The sequence below is a fragment of the Eulemur rufifrons genome, chromosome 6 (genome assembly GCF_041146395.1).
Source record: "Eulemur rufifrons isolate Redbay chromosome 6, OSU_ERuf_1, whole genome shotgun sequence".
Lineage (NCBI taxonomy): Eukaryota > Metazoa > Chordata > Mammalia > Primates > Lemuridae > Eulemur > Eulemur rufifrons.
The window spans coordinates 52,427,134-52,442,346 of record NC_090988.1 but is presented as its reverse complement, the minus strand read 5'-3'; the positions used below and the strand labels follow the sequence as shown (position 1 = coordinate 52,442,346).

Genomic DNA, 15,213 nt, shown 5'->3' with positions numbered 1-15,213 from the left:
TTTGAGATGCGGGCAGCTATCATGAGCAAAGAAGTAAAACTAAGAGTTTAATCTCTCAGTCTAAAGAACTGTCAACACATAATTTAAAAATTTAAAACCAATATAGGCTGGGCGCAGTGGCTCACGTCGGTAATCCTAGCACTCTGGGAGGCCGCAGCGGGAGGATCGCTCGAGGTCAGGAGTTCGAGACCAGCCTGAGCAAGAGCAAGACCCTGTCTCTACTAAAAATAGAACAAAATTATATGGACAGCTAAAATATATACAGAAAAAAATTAGCCAGGCATGGTGGCGCATGCTGGTAGTCCCAGCTACTCGGGAGGCTGAGGCAGAAGGATTGCTTAAGCCCAGGAGTTTGAGGTTGCTGTGAGCTAGGCTGATGCCACAGCACTCTAGCCCGGGCAACAGAGCGAGACTCTGTCTCAAAAAAAAAATAAATAAATAAAAATAAATAAATAAAACCAATCTAAATTAATTAGGATTTATTACACTACGGGAAGAGATGGGAGTGGGGTGCAATAGACAGACACATATTAAGATTTTCTTCTTATTAAAGAGGAAGACTTGGATTTGGCTGATTCTACATACTGATAGACAAAGGTGAGTTTAAAATGTGGATTAAAAGTTTTAGGGTAGCCATCAGAAATATAGACATGACATCATCCAAACGAAAATCTAAAGGCAAGAAGCAGCAGCTGATCCAGATGGGAAGGAATCAGCGAAAGAACTCCAGAAGTATGAAGAATCAAACGGAAAGCACACCCCCAAAGAGAAACACCAGCTCTCTAGCAATGGACATTAACCAAACTCAGAACACCAAAATGACAGAAGAATTTCAAACATGGATCATCAGAAAACTGAACGATATGCAAGAAAAAATGGACAACCAACACAAAGAAACCACAAAAAAAAAATCCAGAACTTGGAAGAAAAATTCACTAAAGAAATTGAAATATTAAAGAAAAATCAAACCGAACTCCTGGAAATGAAGAATTTATTCAGGGAACTACAAAACACAGTGGAAAGCCTCAAGAGCAGGGTAGATCAAACAGAAGAAAGAATCTCAGAGATTGAAGATAACACCTTCCAATTAAATAAGTCAGTCACAGAGATAGAGCAAAGAAATAAGAGAAAAGACCAGAGTCTGCAAGAAATATGGGATTATGTGAAGAAGCCTGATGTGAGAGTTATGGGCATTCCTGAGGGTAAAGAAGAAAATATGCAAGGGTTGGATAAACTATTTGAAGATATAATTGAGGAAAATTTCCCAGGCCTTGCTAAAAATCTAGATATACAGGTACAAGAAGCCCAAAGGACCCCTGGGAGATTCATTGCAAATAGGAAGACACCATGTCATGCAGTCATCAGACTGACCAAAATATCCACTAAAGAGGCTCTTCTTCGAGCTGTAAGGTGAAAGAAACAAGTAACATACAAAGGAAAGCCCATCCAAATAATGCCAGATTTCTCAACTGAAACCTTACAAGCAAGAAGAGACTGGGGCCCCATCCTCACTCTTCTGAAACAGAATAATGCCCAGCCTAGAATCTTGTACCCAGAAAAGCTAAGTTTTGTATACGAAGGAGAAATTAAGACATTCTCAGATAAACAAAGACTGAGGGAATTCACCAAGATAAGACCAGCCCTCCAAGAAGTACTCAAAACAGAATTGCACATGGACCAGCACAAGAAACACTCCCGAATGTAAAACTACTCAAAAGCTAAAGACAAAGGCCAGATACCACAATGGCCCAAGAGAGGAAATATAGCAATGAAGTTCTACCCAACAGGATGAACACAAATCTGCCCCACCTATCAGTTCTCTCAATAAATGTGAATGGCTTGGACTCCCCACTCAAGAGACATAGGCTGGCCCAATGGATAAAAAAACACAAGCTAAGTATCTGCTGTCTCCAGGAAACTCATCTAACTCACAAAGATGCATCTAGACTGAAAATAAAGGGATGGAAGTTGATATTTCAAGCAAACAGAAGCCAAAAGAAGGCTGGCGTGGCGGTTTTAATTTCAGATAACTTAGTTTTTAAATCAAGAAAACTAGCTCAGCTGAGGTCACTAGAAAAAATAAATAAATAAATAAATAAATCAAGAAAAGTAATGAGAAACAAAGATGGTCACTATATAATGGTGAAGGGTACAGTTCAACAAGAAGACATAACTATACTTAATATGTATGCACCCAACTTAGGTGCGCCCAGATTCATAAAGCAAACCCTACTTGAACTAAACCAAATGATAAACAGCAACACCATAATAGCCAGGGATTTCAACACCCTGCTGACAGCACAGGACAGATCCTCCAAACAGGAAATAAACAAAGAAATAATAGACTTAAACAGAACACTAGAACAAATGGGCCTGGCTGGCATTTACAGGACATTCTAACCAAACTTCACTGAACTTACATTCTTCTCATCAGCTCATGGGACATTCTCTAAGATTGACCATATCCTAGGACACAAAGCATGTCTTAAAAAATTAAAAAAAAAATAGAAATTATACCATGCATCTTCTCAGATCACAGTGGAATAAAAGTAGAAATCAATCCTAACAGAAATTCTCATTTCTACTCAAAGTCGTGGAAGCTAAAGAACCTTCTCCTGAACGATCATTTCATAAATGAGGAAATCAAGATGGAAATCAAAAGATTCTTTGAACTAAATGACAAAGGAGACACAAGTTATCAAAATCTGTGGGACACAGCTAAAGTAGTCCTGAGAGGAAAGTTTATTTCCATAAATGCCTATATCAAAAAGACAGAAAATTTACAAATAGACAACCTAATGAATAGACTCAAAGAGCTGGAGAAAGAAGAACAGACTGACCCCAAACCCAGCAGAAGGAGTGAAATTAATAAGATCAAATCAGAACTAAATGAAGTGGACAACAGGAAAACTATACGGGAGATTAATAAAGCAAAAAGTTGGTTCTTTGAAAAGATAAACAAAATTGAAATGCCTTTGGCTAGACTAAGACCAGAAAAGAAAAACCTCTAATAACCTCCATCAGGAACATGAAAGGAGAAATTACAACTTATGCCACAGAGATACAAGATATCACCTATGAATTCTACAAAAACCTTTATGCACACAAATTGGAAAATGTGGAGGAAATGGACAAATTTTTAGAAACACACAACCTCCCTGGGCTCAACCAGGAAGAAATAGAATTCCTGAACAGACCAGTATCAAGAACTGAAATTGAAACAGCAATAAAAAACCTCCCCAAAAAGGAAAGCCCAAGACCAGATGGCTTCACACCCGAATTTTACCACACCTACAAAGAAGAACTGGTGCCTATCCTACAAAAGTTATTCCACAACATCAAGAAAGACAGAATCCTCCCCAACACATTTTATGAAGCCAACATAACTCTAATACCAAAACCAGGAAAGGATGCAACAAAAATAGAAAACTACAGACCAATATCCCTCATGAATATAGATGCAAAAATTCTCAATAAAATCCTAGCAAATCAAATCCAGGTGCTTATCAAGAAAATAATCCATCACGACCAAGTGGGCTTCATCCCAGAGATGCAGGGATGGTTCAATATATGCAAATCTATAAATGTAATACACCACATAAATAGAAGCAAAAACAAAGACCATATGATCCTCTCAATAGATGCAGAAAAAGCATTTGACAAAATTCAACACCATTTTATGAAAAGAACATGTAACAGAATAGGCATAGGCGGGGCCTACCTAAAAATGATACAAGCCATATATGACAAACCCACAGCCAACATCATACTGAATGGGGAAAAATTGAAAGCCTTCCCACTTAGAACTGGAACCAGACAAGGTTGCCCACTGTCCCCACTGCTATTCAACATAGTGCTGGAAGTCCTTGCAAGAGTAATCAGGCAAGAGAGCAGAATCAAGGGTGTCCAAATGGAGACAGAAGAGATCAAACTCTCACTCTTTGCAGATGATTTGATATTATATCTAGAAAACCCCAAGGATTCAACCAAGAGACTCCCAGAACTGATAAATGAATTCAGTAGAGTCTCAGGATACAAAATCAATACACACAAATCAGAGGCATTCATATATGCCAGTAACAGTCAAACTGAGAACCAAATCAAAGACTCAATACCCTTCACCATAGCAACAAAGAAAATAAAGTACCTAGGAATACATTTAACTAAGGAGGTAAAAGACCTCTACAGGGAGCTACGAAACACCGAGGAAGGAAATCGCAGAGCACGTAAACAGGTGGAAAACCATACCATGCTCATGGATCGGAAGAATCAACATTGTTAAAATGTCTATACTGCCCAAAGTGATCTACAGATTCGATGCAATCCCTATTAAATTACCAACATCATTTTTCACAGATATAGAAAGAATAATTTTACTCTTTGTGTGGAACCAGAGAAGACCCCGTTTTAGCAAAAGCAATTTTAAGCAATAAGAACAAAATGGGAGGTATTAACTTACCAGACTTCAAACTATACTACAAGGCTGTGGTTATTAAAACTGCGTGGTATTAGCACAAGAACAGGGACACAGACCAGTGGAACAGAATCGAGATCCAGATATAAAATCATCCTCATATGGCCATCTAATCTTTGAAAAAGCAGACAAAAACATACTGTGGGGAAAAGAATCCTTATTCAATAAATCGTGCTGGGAAAACTGGATGGCCATATGTAGAAGACTGAAACAGGACCCACACCTTTCACCCCTCACAAAAATCAAATCACGGTGGATAACAGACTTAAACCTGAGGAGTGAAACTATTAGAATTCTAGAAGAAAATGTGGGAAAGACACTTATAGACATTGGCCTAGGCAAAGAATTTATGAAGAAGACCCCAAAGGCAATCACAGCAGTAACAAAAATAAATAAATGGGACCTGATTAAATTAAAAAGCTTGTGCATAGCCAAAGAAAGTGTCACAAGAGTAAATAGACAACCTACAGAATGGGAAAAAATTTTTGCATGCTATATATCTGATAAAGGACTGATAAGTAGAATCTATTTAGAACTCAGGAAAATCAGCAAGAAAAAAATCAAACAATCCTATCAAAAAGTGGGCAAAGGACATGAACAGAAATTTTTCAAAAGAAGACAGAAGAATGGCCAAAAAAACATATGGAAAAATGCTCAACATCTCTAGTCATCAGGGAAATGCATATCAAAACCACAATGAGATATCACTTAACTCCAGTGAGAATGGCCTTTATCAAAAAGTCCCATAACAACAAATGTTGGAGTGGATGCAGAGAGACAGGAACACTCATACACTGCTGGTAGGACTGCAAACTAGTGCAACCTCTGTGGAAAGCAATATGGAGATACCTTAAACAGATACAAGTAGACCTATCATTTGACCCAGCAATCCCATTATTGGGCATCTACCCAAAAGAACAAAAGACATTCTATAACGAAGATATCTGCACCCAAATGTTTATAGCAGCACAATTCACAATTGCAAAGATATAGAAACAACCCAAGTGCCCATCAATACATGAGTGGATTAAAAAAATGTGGTATATGTATACCACGGAGTACTACTCAGCTACAAGAAACAATGGTGATATAGCACCTCTTGTATTTTCCTGTAAAGAGTTGGAACCCATTCTACTACGTGAAGTATCCCAAGAATGGAAAAATGGTTTCACTGATTATCACCTAAGAGCACATATTTAGCAATAACATTGATCGGGTGTCGGGCAGATGTGGGTGGGAGAGGGGATGAGTGCATACATACATAATGAGTGCAATGCACACTGTCTAGGGGATGGACACGTTTGAAGCTCTGACTCGGCAGGGTGGGGGGCCAAGGACAATATACGTAACCTAAACTTTTGTACCCCCACAATATGCTGAAATAAGAATAAAAAAAAAAAGAAATACAGACATGAGATGTTATTACATTAAACAATTAGAGGAAAAAATTAGAATTAAAACTCATTGCTCATAAAAAAAAAAGGAAAAAAGCATAGGTAAATAGAAAACATACTAACGGTAAAAATAAGGTGAAACATATCAATAATGTAAGTTAAATTCTTCTATTAAGAGAAAAAGACCCATATTGGGAAAAATATGCAGTGCTATATTGTTTTTGTGATATCCTAAAATAAATATTCATATCAAACAAAATAGAGGCCCAAATCAAGGCTAAAATTATTAAGATAAGATGGGATATTTTACAGCGATTAAAAGATACAATCTACACTTGAGTTCGAGGCTGCTGTAAACTATGAGTACGCCACTGCATTCCAGCCTGGGCAAGAGAGAGAGACTCTGTCTCAAAAAATAAAAAAGACACACTCTACCAAGATAAAAGTCACAAACCTAATAACAGAGAATTGAGCCAATTTAACAGTAAAAAATGCCCAAAATTCAAGGAGATACTGACAAATCCAAATAGTGGTAAGAGACTTTAATGAACCTGCTTCCAAAGTTAACAAACCAAGTAGAAAAATATTTTTAGGGAGATTCTGAAGAACATAATTGTGCCATTTACTAAGTAACTTTTTTTTTTTTTTTTTTTTTTTAACTTCCCCACTCACCCTTCTCTATTCTGCTTTGGGATGCTGGAGTTGGGGCTCTGAATACCATATTTCTGCTTTGCCAGCTGGTTTCCTGTTAGACTGACAACAGTAGTGGTGGTGCTAGAGGAAGACTGCAAAGCTGGAAGAGGAAGAAGGGGCCTGTTTCCTCCTATCTGCTTCCTATAGGTTTCCTGACTGCTTGTGATTGCTGTGAATCCCATCAGGGTAATGGTTATTTATTTTATTTATTTATTTATTTATTTATTTTTTACCCTAGCAGCAGCAAGTCTTTCCCCAACAGCAGCTGAATCCAGTTTGCAGTTTTCTCAACTTGTGCAAACTAGCTTCATTTTGACCCTTCCACAGACACCAGCACCAGATGGTCAGTATTCTCTCCTCAGAGATCCGAGTCTCAGCTCCACAAGACCCATCACAGCTCAGAGATACCAGCATCCAAGCAGTACCTCTTCCTCCGAGATCTAAGTTTTGGGTCAAAGGGTTCCTCTTCTAAGCATCTATATTTTAATAATTTCAACCTCTTTCTACAAAGAAAACTGCTGGCTCAGGTGGCTTCATGGTGAATTCTTTCAAAATTTAAGGAACAAATAATAATCATATATGAACTTTCGCAAGAAACAGAAAAAGATTGAACACTTCTAAGCTCATTTTATGAGGCAAGCATAACGTTGACTGTAAATCCTGACAAGAACATTTCAACAAAGGAAATGAATACAACCAACATATTTCCTGAACATGGATGCAAAAATATTTGCCAAAATATTAGTAAATTCAATTCAATGATATTCATCATGATCGAGTGGGGTTTATCCTGGGAATGCAAAATGGGTTCAACATTCAAAAATCAATCAATATAATTAACCATATTCATAGACCAAAGAGGAGAAAAGAATCACATGATCACCTCAACAAATGCAGAAAAAGCCTTTGACAAAATTCAACATCCATATATGATACAAACTCAGCAAACTAAGAATATAAATTTCTTTAATCTGATAAAAGGCATCTACAAAAATACATACAGCAAACTCATAATTTTAAAAAACTGAACACTTTCCTCCTGAGATTGGGAACAATAAAAGGATGTCCACTACTATCACTTCTCTTCAACATTATACTGAAAGTCTTAGCAAAATAAGGCAATAAAAAGGTATAAAAGATGTATTAAGATTGGAAAAGGAGAGAGAAAATGGTCATCTGTAGATGTCATGATTGTGAACACAGATAAACCAAGAACCTGCAAATGATTAGAAATAATAAATGTTTTTAGAAAGGCTACTGGATACAACTCATTTCTATATACTTGCAATAAACAAGTAGAAATAAAACATGAAAAAACCAATACCAATGACAATAGCATAAAGAAAATCAACTACCCAGGAATGAACCTAGTCTAAAGATATGCACAATTTCACCATTGAAGACTACATTTAAAAGACCTAAAAACTGGTGGGATATATTATTTTATTGAGTTAGAAAGCTCAATATTGTAAAGATGTCTATTGTCTACAAATTAATCTATATGTTTAATGCAATTCCAATCAAAATCCCAACAGGATTTTATGTGGAGATTGACATGCTGATTCTAAAATTTATATGGAAATACAAAGGCCTTATAATAGTTATAGCAATTCTGAAGAACAACATAGCTGGAGAACTTCATTATCAGGTATCAAAACTTACTATAAAGCTACAATAATTTAGACACATATACTGTCACTCAATTTGTGACAATGTCCCCTCTACAACTCAGTGGAGTTGGGGGAACAGGGAGCATCTGGAACAGGGGGCATCACTCACCTGTCCGGTCAACATCCTTTTTCATGGGCAGTACAGTATAATCTGGTTGCTCATCTGAGGCCTCAGTCATCCATGATTTGGGCTGCAACATGGACTGGGGCTCTTTCCGGGGACTTCCCCTGCCTCCAACCCAGTCCCCTGATCCATCACGGAGCTGAACCTGCTGTAGGTACGGGATCCGGAAAATCTTGTTTTGGTCCAGGCTTAACTTCTTCAGTCTTCAATTAAGGAAAGTGAATACAGCAATAATGATACCTCAGGGATATTTACCAAGCAACTTTAGGGAAAAAACATGGAATTAGGCTTGGACTCTCACTCCTCTTGAGTGATCCTGAGCCAGTGATTTACTCTCTCTGGGCTTCAATATCTTTATCTCTAAAATGGGGATAATATTTATTAACCATTCAAGGTTCTTGTGAAGATTAAATAAGACAATATGTAAATGGCCTGGCATAAAGTAGTATTCAGTAAATAGTAGCTGATCCAAAGTAAATTTTCCAGGGACCTAAAGCTTAACCATTTAAATGTCAGTATTTTCTTTACTTCAAATAGATAGAATTCAGCAGTTCAATTTCTCTTTACGATTCTTTTTTCTTTTTTCCTGTCTCTTCTCTCAGGGTCAGGATCCTGTCTTAGGTAATATCTCCTCCTTAGGTAATACCCTCCTTTCTCTTTACTGCTTCTAATTCAGTTATGTGATCAGAAATTCCTTACTATGCCCCATTTTTGTGGAGGAACTAAAGCTCAGAGGGAAGAAATGACTTACCCATGGCCACACAGCAGAGATAAGTCATAGAACTGGGATTTAAACCCAGGCTTTTGGCTTCAGAGCAGCACTCAGTATGTGAGCATGGCTGGGGGTTATAGAGGGCCCTGCAGAGAGAGGCTTGTGGCATTACCTCCTGAGCCCGGCCAGGCTGGCAAAGCAATTGGGGTTGGAGAGTTTGTTGTCATCCAGCATCAGTGTCTCCAGCGCTGGGAACCTCAGGATGTACCTCTTGCTTGTCAGCGATGTTTCGGATGCCTCCCTGTGAATGCAAAGCTCTTGGGTAATGAGCAAGGGCAGGGGACAAGCTCCACCATTCCCAGGAAGCAGTGGAGGATAGGAATCAATCAGGAAGTCTAACCATCTTGGGAACTTCTCTAGTGCCCAACAGAGGTCCCTGCAGAGATGCACAGAAGGTGTAATTCCCCCTCCTTCCTCTTTCCCAAACGCCACCCACACATACTGTCTTCTGTATGGAGAAAGGTTACACACATCATTGAGACTGGGTTGGGGCAGGATGGGGGTGGGCATTGATAATGCTCATGGAAAATATCAAGGTGAATGAGGTGTGACCAAGTTGGAGGGAACACTCTGTGGGTAGAACACTGCACAATTTTGGCTCAAGGCAGACTCCTTGGTATGCTGTGTCACCTCGTGGACTGAGAAACCATAGGAGCACCAGGAGACAATGCTGCTGTTATAGACTATAGCTTTGCCACCAAGTTGGGTAAAGGAGGCTGGATCAAGGGCATATCCCTGACTGCAGTGAGGTTCTCCTTTCAAGTGACTTCCTAAAACGCAAGTAAGGAGTTGAGAAGTCTCTTAAACTCAAACTCTCTGAAGATTCCCAGAAACACCTGAGAGTGAGATTCGAGGAGCTGATGGCTTGAATCACACAGGTGGGCAGAAGTGGGGGCATTTTAGGTACTACCATTAATGTGACCTCACTTGTGCCCCAGGTAGATGAAGCCTAGGTAACTCTATTACAAACACAGGCAGATAACTCAAATCACATTTTCATTCTTCCCTCCACACTCCGTCCTGCCCACACACCAAAACAGTACATACAGGCACAAATACATACAGTGTACACATATATAAGCCACAAATGCACATACGGCAAGAGGAAGGGAAATTTCTTCAGAACCTATTGCATTCCTGGAATTTTGCTAAGCATTTTAAGTGTGTTATCTCAGAACAGCACTGAAAAGGATAGGTATTATTTATCTCCTTTTCCGATCAGGAAACTCAAGCTCAGAGTAACTTGCCTAAAGTCTCACAGCTAGAAAGTGATAGAGCTCAAACCAGAACCTAGGTCTTCTTGACTCCAGAAACCCAGGCCCTTTCTACTGTGGCATACCCTCCTCTCACATTCACATCTTCAAGCCCCATGTGGATTAAAGGGTGGGGACATGGAAGGGGTATCCATTGCCTGGGTTAGAGAGAGATTAACTAAGGTAGGCAGTGAGTTCAAAAGCTAGGACTGTAATATACACCTGAAGTCAGGAATATATCACAGGTGAATTTGGAGAGGGTATACTCTCTTGAAATGAATGAATTACTAATTCATTTGTTCATTCACACTCATGAATTTCTTTAACATATATTTACATAGCCAGGTACTAGAAAGAAAAAAAGAACATATCCCTCCCCTCAAGGTGCTTACAGGAATAAGTGGACAGACACACTGTACACAGTAGGACAAATACTGTAACAGAAGTAGATGAGGAAGGCACCTACTTGGGGAAGGCAATGTGTAAGTGAAACCGTGAAGACTGGAGAGGGAATCTACCACGTTCTTAATCACTGTGAAAGAGAGAGAACAGAGAGAAAAATCATTTCTTTGTGGCTGGATTTGTATAACATAATTAGCAGCTCTGGGCAGCCATGTTTCCCATCACGGGGTCCAGAGAGACACAGGCAGTCTATCTGTGAAGAAAAATGTGGCGAGAGACAGAGAGGAGCAGATGTGAAAGTTGAGAGACAGAACTTCTAGGCTGCTCCACAGTGCTCAGATCTATGTTCAGTATGTCCCTAAAGCATGGCTGTGAGATTCCCCATTGTTCTTGCAATAAATTCCCCATTTTTTGCTTACTCTAACACTGACAGACTTCTGAATACTATAACTATGACAGTTCTGACAAAAAAAAAAAAGGGGGACAGGTCATATAAGGTTTCACAAAGAGCCCTGGCAGCAGTGTGGGAAATAGGCATGAAGTCCAAAGACCAGAGATACTCAACAGAGAAGACAGGAAGCCTTTAGTTCACAACATTTCAAGGTCACTCTCTTCCTCTTTCTGGAAGGCCCAACTTTCATACACTGAATTTTTAATCTCTGAGAACAATTACAGAACAGTGCCTAGCAGCTCTGTTGATTTATAATTGATGGGGCAATCTTTATTTTACTCCAGTGAAATATGAAAACAGCTAAGAAATAAGCCTTCAAAAAATTCCTCCTAAGCTCCATAATGAAGAAGTTGATTCTGTCCTGTCTCTTGTGACAAGTTATACTGCTTTGCCTTTTTAAAATTCTACCCTAATTATAGCATGGGCAAGTTTCATTTTTGTCTCTAAAATGGGGGGCAGTCATCAGATGGGCGAGAAGGACAGATGCCAGGCTTCAGAGGAAAGCATCAGGCTCTCCCACTGAGCCCTTTCTGTGGCAGTTCTGGGAGAGCAGTACTTTGAAGTGGCAGAGTCTGTCAGTAGGGGAGAACCCATGGTTTCCAGCTGCTCAGAGTGGTGCTATTTTTATTATCCCTTCTCTTGGCAATTAATACCATTTAAAATCTGAGAGATTTAACTTAATTGTTTTAGAAGTGAAGAGTATATGCAGTGCTGGGATTCAGCAACAGGAATTCGTGTGCCGTAGTAGGAGAAGCATGGGGAAAAGGATCAGGATCCCTGAGCTCTTATGCAGGTGCTACTACTGCTTTGCTTGCTGTGTGACTTCTGGCCAGTGTTGAGATTCTCTGGGCCCAGATCCTTGATCTATATGGTAAAAAGGTATTTCTTTTACTTTACATTGTAAGGCTTTGGATTACGCTAAAAATATCACTCCATAGACTGAACCAAGGGCTGCTGCAAACAACATGAAACTCAGCAAGTGCTTGTATCAGGATAAATGTTGGATCAGTTTCCGTGTTAAGATACAGAAAACCCATTGTACAAACACACAGAACAAGGGAGACATGGCTTAACAGACTGCCTGTGTAAAAGAGGACTTATGATGTGGCCACAAAAAAACTAGTGCTCTTTTAGATAGCACTATTAGAAATACAGTGACTAAAAGAAAGGAGGTAACATTTCCCCTCTGCTCTGTGCTGGTCATGCCTGAGAAAGCCAATTTGTGTGGTCTGAGGCAGAAAGAGAATAGGCCTAATGGGACAGCCAAAGTAGCAGATCTCAGCTCAAAACTATTAATAGTTGTAGAATAATCTAAAGATGGACTAGGTCAAATATGATTCCCCTAATTCACCCAGACAGAGATAATAGCAACAAATGAAAATACAAGTGGTTCAGAATAGACGAGGTAGATCATGAATGGAAAAAGTGAAGAGAAAGGAGGATGGAAAAGCAGGCAAAGTCAGGCCTTGTGAGTAATGTTAATGGAGTTTATCTGTAGGACATTGGGAAGCTGCTGAAGGACTCTAAGCAGGGCAGTGACAGAATCAGATGTGCATTTTAGAAAGATCACTCTGGTTGACAGTAAGGAGGATGGATTGGGAGATGAGAAACTGGAGACTAAGACCAAACAGGAGGATAAGAGAAACGAGCAGGTTTGAGAAAAATTTAGGAAGTATAATTTATAGCATCTGGTGATTAAATGGATGCATGGAGTGAGGGAGGGCAGAGTTCAGGCTGATGCCCAAGGTTCTAGTAGATGGAGAGAAATGCCAGTTGCTGAGGCCAGGGCCGGAGAGAGAGGAGAAGATTCTGGCATGGAGATGTGTGTGATGAGTTTGGTATGGTAAGTAGGCTAAATGGGCTTATAGCTCAGAAGACTTGGAAAGGAATGAGACCACCAATAAAGAGTATAAAACAGTAGGTTGAGGGTGAACAACTGGGGAGCACCAACATTTAAGAGGCTGCCACAAGAAGAGGAACCCACAGAGCATAGTGGGTGTAGATAGATGGGAGAAGAAACTAATGACAGTGATTTGTCTGGAGCCCACAGCTGTCACAGCACATCAGTTTCAACTGACACTGCGCTGCAGGTGGGAGCATATTTATTCTCCCCCTGTTATATATAAGGAAATGGAAGTGTGGGGGGTGGAGACTTGTCTTACTTTATATAACAAGGCTTTCCACTGAAAACAACTAGAATGATGAATAAAATATAAAAAGAAAAAAGATCCATCATTTTAATAAGCATAAGAGACATGAGAACAGTTAAGGAGGCAGTGTGCCAAATCTAAAAACCCAGAGAGAGAAACTGAACACAGAAAGTCACTTTAGCTTTAAAGACATTCACTAATCCTGTTGAAACTGAACTATGGTTTGACAGTATCATGGGGCCAGAGAATCAAAGCCCAGGGCACACTGAAGGTGGGGCATTTAATCAGAGACCACCCCCTCACGTGAATCTGGAATCCTAAAGGGATGTGCCTTCAGAATGGAGTGAATCGGAACTAAACCCATTCCCTTCATCCCACAGCCAGGGAAAAATTGTCTTAGAGTGAACAGAAAAGGGGAAGGGGGAGAGCAGACTGGTCCTCTTGGCAACTATATGGCAAATCTGTATCATCAGAGTAGTCCAGAAAATACCCAGTGAGGATTTAAACTGATTCCATATTGAGTGCTCCTAGGCACCTGGCCAAAATAAATGGAAAAGCTTATGGTACTGCAGACTAAATAATGTGGGCCAACTCTCCCCTGAGTAAACTAGAAAATCCAGACAAAATATACATTTAAAAACAATCTGCTGTAAGGTACCTGGGAACTAACAAGCAGTGAAGAAATTATGGGGCCAAGATTTGAAAAAAGAAAGAAATCCAAAGGAGTTCAGATAACCCCAGGGCTGTGTGCTAACTCCAGAACTCGCAGAGAGGCTGAGAAGTTGGGCAGAGATTCTGACAATCTTGTTAGCCTAGGAGCCGAAAACTGGAGTCCAAGGAGTGCCACAGAATGGAAGCCTGACTGCCTATGCTCTAAGTTAGCGCATTAAAAGGCTAACCCCTAAAAGGAAGTGTGCACTAGAAATAGTATGGCCCTTGCAGAGACTGAAGACTAGCTGCAAATAATTTCAATTTTTATAATTGAATTAAGATGATTTGGAATTATTAGTGATGCAGATAACCAAAAACCTCTTGATCTGGTGAGCAAAAAGTGATTTGAATTACTCAAAGGGACCATCAGGTCTCTCATTCAGTTTTCTATTATACATTTAAATTAAAACTAATTAAGCTTGAATAAAATTGAAAATTCAGCTCCTGAATCACAATAGCCACATTTCAAGTGCTTAATACAGCTAGTAGCTACAGTACTGAACAACGCAGATATAGAACATTTCCAGCAGTGCAGTGAGTTCTATTAAACAGTGCTAAACTAGGCCTTGTAAGGACTACTAGACAATATATGCAAATTGGTACTAATCTCTGGGGATATGAAAGGTACAGTGGTCCATCACTCAAAGTGAGGGATCATGAAGATCAAATGGAAGAATGGAAATTAAGCCTGAGTCTATTTCACAATGCACCCAGTAAAGTCACAAACCTACTTTATGGTTTTTCCCCAGTTCCTGAATGTATAATTGAAATATACATATTAAACAATTAGCAGAATACACCCAAATTTGTTTACTCACCAACAAAGTGAGGGCTATTACAGTAGCGAGGGTCAAACTGAAACCCCAGGAATTTTTCTAGACTGGAAAGATGGAAGGATAATGATTTCTATGACATCCCTGATTAACATCCCTTGTTTATTTGATTTGTGCAGAAGACAGGTTTTGAAGAAGATTGTAGATTACTGTAAACTTAATCAAGTGGTGATTCCAACTTTCAGCTGCTATTCCAGATGTGGAATCTTTTTACTGTAGGCAATCAACACAGCCCCTGGCACTTGGGATACAGCTAAGAACCTGCCAAATGTTTCTTTATCAATTA

The 15,213-nt window shown here is 39.4% G+C and overlaps 1 protein-coding gene across 1 annotated transcript in view; it reads right to left on the bottom strand.

The window, feature by feature from the left end:
* Positions 1-15,213, bottom strand: part of XRRA1 (X-ray radiation resistance associated 1) — a 77,036-nt gene that overhangs the window by 29,526 nt on the left and 32,297 nt on the right. The window contains exons 8-9 of the mRNA XM_069469246.1: positions 9,240-9,368; positions 8,341-8,558 (exon numbers count right to left, since the gene is read on the bottom strand). Of these exons, the coding sequence (XP_069325347.1) occupies positions 8,341-8,558; positions 9,240-9,368 (347 nt within the window). The remainder of the gene's footprint in view (positions 1-8,340; positions 8,559-9,239; positions 9,369-15,213) is intronic.